The 7227-nt window shown below is 34.2% G+C and overlaps 2 protein-coding genes across 2 annotated transcripts; one reads left to right on the plus strand and one right to left on the minus strand.

Moving 5' to 3' along the window:
* Nucleotides 1-1017: 1017 nt before the first annotated feature.
* LOC125863631 (uncharacterized) lies at nt 1018-2645 on the plus strand. The gene is made up of 3 exons (XM_049543676.1): nt 1018-1716; nt 1809-2156; nt 2247-2645. The coding sequence occupies exons 1-3, from the start codon at nt 1018-1020 to the stop codon at nt 2643-2645; spliced, it is 1446 nt and encodes a 481-aa protein (XP_049399633.1).
* A 1641-nt stretch (nt 2646-4286) lies between these two features.
* LOC125865038 (protein BPS1, chloroplastic-like) lies at nt 4287-6931 on the minus strand. The gene is made up of 2 exons (XM_049545189.1): nt 6849-6931; nt 4287-5562 (listed from the first exon to the last, which is right to left on the minus strand). Exon 2 carries the CDS (start codon nt 5545-5547, stop codon nt 4489-4491), a length of 1059 nt encoding a protein of 352 aa, XP_049401146.1. The 5' UTR covers nt 5548-5562; nt 6849-6931; the 3' UTR covers nt 4287-4488.
* Between the last annotated feature and the right edge of the window lie 296 nt (nt 6932-7227).

Genomic DNA, 7227 nt, shown 5'->3' on the forward strand with positions numbered 1-7227 from the left:
AACGAACATTTCATTTATTTAATATTTGTTCTCTTTTTCTCTTAAGAAAAAGTACAAAAGTTAACTTTATTAAGTTAAGAGAAACAAAAGGTCTATTTTTGACTTTTCTTAATTTAAAAAAAGAATAGATTCATAGTTGTCTTTTCCTTTTAGTTTTTTGACTTCTTCTCCCAAAAACCCTTTACAACTTTACTCTTTACCTTTCTCTCTTCTCAACTTTCATACATATTTGCAAGTTTTAAGAAACTGGAAGCTTTAATCATTGTATATTTCTTCCTCAACCGCCATTGAAGTGTGAAAGGTATTTCTTAATTCTTTTTTTCCTTTAGTTTAGTTTTTTCTAATCATGTGTTGAAAGACTTGAATATCTTCATTTTTATGTTAAAAGCTACTTTATTTATTCGAGTATCGATCAACTATTTGGTGTATTGTGGATGATTTTTAATAAGTTTGGTATACTTGAACTTGACTACTATTTCAGTTTGGTGTTCAATGAGTTTGGAGAAATATTTTTTTAGAGTACCCAAAACAAGTTTGGCGCCTCAAAATCAAAATCAACTACGCAGAGATGAAAATGTCAACCAAATAGAAATATCATCTCACTCTTCCCAAAGACAAGAATTTGATGTAAATTATTTAAAGGTTGATCTAGCTGAAAGAACTCCAATTTTGAATTATCATCCAAACCTTCGTGATGAGATAAGGAGGGCATATATCATTAAAGGTCCTTGTCAACCTCAAAATCATCAGTTTCCTCAAATTGATTTTTTTGGAACACCACGTCATTTTATTTATACGTGATTTGATGAATATCGTGATTGGTTGGAATACAGTATTAGTGTGGATGTTGCTTATTATCTACCTTGTTATTTGTTTCGAGGAGAAAACATTAATCAAGGTGGTAATGTATTTTCAACTAAGGGATTTACAAATTGACATAGAAAGGATAGCTTTGCTACACATATTGGTCCACCGAATAGCGTTCATAATCAATCCAAAAGAAAGTGTGAAGATCTCATGCGAGAACAACAATCCATTCAAGTCGCATTTTACAAGTTGGATGATAAAAGTAAACATGAATATCGGGTTCGGTTAAACGCTTCAATCGATGTGGTAAGACTTCTCTTGGATCAAGGTTTTTCATTTCGTGGTCATGACAAGAGTGAATCGTCATTGAACAAGAGTAATTTTCTTGAAGTTCTTTCTTGGTTAGCTGCTAAATGTGATGCAATTAAACCTTTTGTGTTAGAAAAAGCTCCAAAAAATAATAAAATGACTTCTCATGACATCCAAAAAGATATTGTGACTGCGTGTAAGATTGAAACAGGTAAGGCTATAATAGAGGATATAAATAGTGACTACTTTGCTTTATTGGTTGATGAATCTAGAGGCGTGTCACACAAAGAGCAAATGGTTATTTGTCTAAGATATGTTGACAAAATGGGGTTTATGATGGATGCATTTATTGGACTTGTTCACATTAAAGATACTAGTGTTTTATCTCTAAAGAAAGCAATTGTAGATGTACTTGCTCACTATTCTTTGATTTTATCTAATGTACGTGGGCAATGTTACGATGGGGCAAGTAATATGCAAGGTGAGCTAGGTGGTCTTAAAACGTTGATTAGACAAGAAAGTAGATCGGCTCATTCTGTTCATTGTTTTGCTCATCAACTTCAATTGACTCTTGTTGCGGTTTCTAAAAAGTGTGTTCAAGTAGGTGAACTTGTATTATTTATTTCAAATATTTTGAATGTGTTGGGAACTTCTTTTAAACGTGTGGATATTTTCGAGAATCTCAAAAAAAGCATCTCCAAATGGCATTGGATATGGGTGAACTAGAAACTGGTAGATGGTTGAATCAAAAACTTTGTCTTGTTAAAGCCGGTGATACTTGTTGGGGATCTCACTACAAGTCATTTGGAAACTTTATTAGTAGCTTTGACTCTATTGTTGATGTACTTGATACTCTTGTTGAAAATGCAAGTACTTTGGAAGAAAGAGCAAGCGCATCGGGATTTCTCAAAAGTTGTCAAACGTTTGAGACTATTTTCTTGTTGCATTTGATGACAAATGTTTTAGGAATCACAAATGATCTTAATGTTTCATTACAGAAAAAGGAGCAAGACATTGCAAATGTCATTATTCTTGTAAAGGTAGCAAAGAGAAGGTTGCAAGCTTTAAGAGATAATGAATGAGATCATCTCTTAAAAAAAGATATTGGATGGGATTCACTTAAAGAAAAGGTAGAAGCATTTTATATCAAGCATGACATTTCATTACCCAAATTTGATGATCCATATGCTAATTCTAGAAGATCACGACGTAAAGTAGTTATTTGTACTACTTTGCATCATTATCGTGTGGATGTGTTTTATAAAATCATTGATTGGCAACTACAAGAACTTAATGATCATTTCAATGAGGTGACAAGTGATTTGCTTAATGGAGTATCTTGCTTGAATCCAATTGATTCATTTTCTAGTTTTGACATAAAGAAGATAATGAGAATGGTTGAATTTTATCCTGATGATTTTGATGGGTCCAACATGAGAGCTCTTGAGAATCAACTTGTTAATTACATTATTGATGTTTGTGATATTGATGAAAGGTTCTCCAATTTGGGTGGACTTGGAGAACTTTAAAAAAAGTTGGTTGAGACAAAGAAACATTTAACCTATTCTCTCGTATTTCTTTTAGTGAAGTTTGCTTTGCTTCTACCTGTTGCCACTGCTACCGTTGAAAGAGCTTTTTCGGCAATGAAGATTATCAAGAATGACTGGCGAAATCGAATGGATGATGAATTCTTAGATGGTTGCATAGTGCCTTATGTAGAGAAAAAAGTATTTAAAGATGTTTCTAATAAGTGTATTATGAAAACATTTCAAGAGATGAAGTGTCGTCGAGTGCAATTGTAGTTACCACTTTACAATTTACATATTTTGGTGTGTATGAAACTATCCGTCAATATATTTGTCCTACTTCATCTTCCTTTATTTTGTAAGTTTCCGTTTTAAGAATTTTCATTTTGGATAGTTGGTTAATTTGATATTGAGGTATGACTATTTTGAAGTCAATCTTTATAATCTGACTAGCAAGGTTCATTTTTTTACTTGTCCTAAAGTATGAACACCCTTGGCGAAAATCCTGGCTCCGCCACTGGTTATATGATATGTGCCTCAAACTCCATTGTCATAATTGATTTATGAAGAGAGTGGGTTGATCAAAAGTTAAGGAAACTGGAAAACCTATTTGGAAATGACAATGTGAAAAATCGACTGTTGAAATTGTGGTTTGAGATTTTGTTTTTCATTTTTAGATACTTAGAAATTGATAGAGTGATACTTGTATTGATCATCACGGCTTTAAACATTATTGATTGTACAAATGAGTTTTGTGATTGTTAACGTTTTTGATAAGTTGTTGATTGAAGTTTGCTGGGATTATTATCTTGAAGTAGTTAAATTTTGAAGCTACTTGGGATGTTTTTGACCTATTTTAGAGTGGAGTTTTGTGAGTTCAACTTTTACAGGAGAGAAGTTAAGGGTTTGTACAATTTTATATAATAATATAAATGCTCGTTTGATACGAAAGATAAGAAATAACTAATCTCGGAATTAATTTTAGGATTAGTTTATTCTATATTTGGTTGGGATAAAATCACGAAATAATTTATCTATAGTGTTATTTTTATTCCACATTGAGGGTTGAATATAATTTGCAGAAGAACTCCGTAACGGCGGAGAGGGCTTGAAAGCCACTTGACTCTAAAGAGAGGGGCTTCGCCTCAAATCCAAATGATTTCTCTTCTTCTCTTAAGATATTTCTAGTTAGGACTTGATCGAGGAATCAATTGACTCCGAAACATAAAGTAACAAGACCATAAACCCGTGCCCCCGCCTAACTAAATAAGCCTTAAAACAATGTATAAACACTTCTTACACATTTCTTTTATATAAGATAGATATATTATTTATAGATGTGTAATATTGTATGTATGAATACTTATTGAAAAAAAATAATCAGCTATGCAAGTGTAAACTAAATATATATGTTGAAGTGCAATAATTTGTGTTGCGATATATAATTATGCAAATTTTGAATTCTTTTTGTAGGTTTTTACTGTTGAATTATGCCTCAATCCCAACTTCACTAGGGCTAGTTATATCTTTATATGAATCCTCAATATTCATATCAACGACATACATTCATTGTAATCTCATAAATAAAGTTGAGGAGAATAACGCATACACACTAGAAATTCAACCTTAAAACTGTTGTATCTACTCGATAAACCACTTTATACTTCATTAACGTAACATGACAATCCAAACATATATCGACCCGATTGAAACCATACCACAAACAACCACCCTTTTCACAATTACTATATATTGCAGTATTTAATAGAACATGGATATCAACCTTAAAACAGAAACACACACGAACCCCCTGTATACACAGGACACATCCTCCTCTATCTAAGGTTCACCTCACCTCTTTCCTTTCTACATTGTTGTTCACTTCCGCTGGGTTAGAAACAGTACTATCAATTCTAAGGTTACAGAGCAGAGAATCGCGTCCGGTTAAAAGGATATGGAAGAATCTATCTGCTTCCTTTGCTAGCAGATCTAGTCCTCCTGAAAGTTTTTCCGCCTTTTCAGTCAGATTTGAAGTTAGGAGGTGCAACTGCTCAGTTTCATTAGGATCTACTCCATTCTGTATGAGGGGGTACAACTTCTTCACACTTGTATCCACTACTTCAAGCTCTTTCAGTGCTGTGATCCTTCCACTTGAATATATACTCCTGATCTCCTGACTGATAAAATCGCGAACATCAACAAATGCTTCTGTCCACAAGCAAGTCTCATGAATCTGCAGGTCTTTCAACTCCTTTGTAGAACCGGAAAACGTGACAGCAAACATGCTTAATATGAATACAGTTACTACTCTCACTCCGTACATTGCCCGCATTAGAACCTTACCTTTTGCAGAATTCTTTATCTTAGGTAGGTTCAGTGATTCCGTGAGGCTGTCCAAGATGGCAAAACAATTCTCTAGTCTTGGGTTCTTTGAATTGATATGCTGCTTCCATCCGTCAAATGAGGAACGAGCCTTCATGAACTGGTTTGAGGTTCCATCCAAGTTATGCAAGCCGCACTGAAGATAAAGGTGGCCTTGGTTAAGCCTTGAGATATCAGAGCTGAAAGCAATGCAGATGTCCAGCAACTTCACACTGTTGTCCAAGTACACATCTATCCACTTCTCATCCCAGTCACATACGGGAAGTTCAAGCTCAGTAATGAGAGTTTTCACGTCTGTATGAATTAAACAAAGTGTACTTATTGCTTGTGTCATCCATGACAACGTGAGGATATCTTCCTTACCTCCTGGCTTGAGACTCTTAACCCTCTCCGTTAATGACTCCTCAAAGGCATTTAACAGAGCCAGAAGCTTAGGAGACAAGTACGAGCCCTTAGGTAATATAAATTTGAAAGGATTTCCAAATGGGAGAAAAGGGCGGTGTGGTTCCTGTGGACGACTCATTTGAATATCAAGATACTGCACAGCAAATTTTTTAAAAAATGAGACGCAAAAAAGGACGAAACCTGTGGAATGGAGGCGAAAAAAAAGGCAACTACTTTTACCGGTTACAATTGAGGCAATTAATATACATGTTATGCTACATTACATGTAGTTTATCTGAGCAACACCTACATCCTAAAATAGGTTTCTTGAACTTTGGAAACAAATAACATGTGAAGCCAACAAAACATAGCAATCCAACATACCTTTTTTATTAAGAATTCTAAAAGAAATTGCACTTAACACAAGCAACACATTAAATAAACCATTTGTAAATTTGCTTTTTTAACAGCCACACCGGACATCTTTTGCTCAACCATGAAATGAATACCATCTTGAATGTGTCATTATGATATTCTCATTGCTCAGAATTAAGGAAGACAACATACACGCCCTTATTACCTAAACATTCGTTACTCCGTGTACAAAGGGATGAAAAATAAGCTAAATGTCGAGTCTAGAGGAGCATATAAGAAAATTACACTTAATAACAAACATTTTAACTTGTTTTAATGCCTCAATTCCATTTGACTCTCGCAAGAATTTTCTCCTCACCCAAGCCTCAATCATTACAACTTCTCCAAATGAAAAGACAGGTAGCCAAAACTTCCTTCATCTGAAATTTTTCCAGCAGAATCAGTCTTTTCCAATTACTAACTAAAATAAGCACATATTTCACTATCATACACATACCAACTACCAAGCAACAGAGAAGTGTGAAACCTTAGGATTTTAGAACCTTACTCGCCTCTAAGCACATACCATAGCCGTAGAATAAGAAACCTAATGTTGTAAGTTGCACCAAAATCAAGTAAATTTAACTACATACAACAAGAGGAAACCAATATCTGCTCAAATTAACCACCAATTAACCCATAATCACATCTAAAACACTCACCTGATAGTCAAATATCACAAATTCAAACATTTACCAAACAGTAGACACCTAATCATTTCTCCGACTCACACAAAGTCACATTTCAGAGTCGAACCCTAAAATAACATACATACATACACATACAGAAAAAAAAATATATGCCTATAAATCTAAACACACAAACCAATTTCTCCCCAAATTAACCACCAATCAACTCATAATCACATCTAAAACACTCATCTAATAGTCAAATAATAACAATTCTAACGTTTCCAAACAGTAAACCCCTAATCATTTCTCCGATTCACACAAAACATACATAAATTCACAAATACAAAAAAAATAAGCACACACATACACATAGAGTAAGGGAAAGAGACTGTACAGTAGTAGAGAGATGATCGGAAAATCGCCGCTAGAAAACTGGATATGCAGATGAGTAGAATTTCAGAAATGATAAATGTTAGGTTTTGAAGACAAGAGGGCTTTAGTTTTGTGAGATATTGACCGTTGGATTTTTGATCGTCAAATAAAAGAACGGCTAGGATTAGTCAAGTTTGGTACGGACTATGGACATTTACTAATTTTCGTTACCGTGAGGAAGCGTGTAGAAGATTGTAGACGGAAAGAATCTGACCGTTTATATTTTTGGTGACGTCATTTCACTTTAAGGCCGTGTTTGTTGGATTTGTTTTATTTTTATACAAGCTTAAGTCATACGCGACCCCTTAAAGTTATTCGCATTTTTCATTTAGACACCTCAA

This window comes from Solanum stenotomum, chromosome 5 (genome assembly GCF_019186545.1).
Source record: "Solanum stenotomum isolate F172 chromosome 5, ASM1918654v1, whole genome shotgun sequence".
NCBI classification, from domain to species: domain Eukaryota; kingdom Viridiplantae; phylum Streptophyta; class Magnoliopsida; order Solanales; family Solanaceae; genus Solanum; species Solanum stenotomum.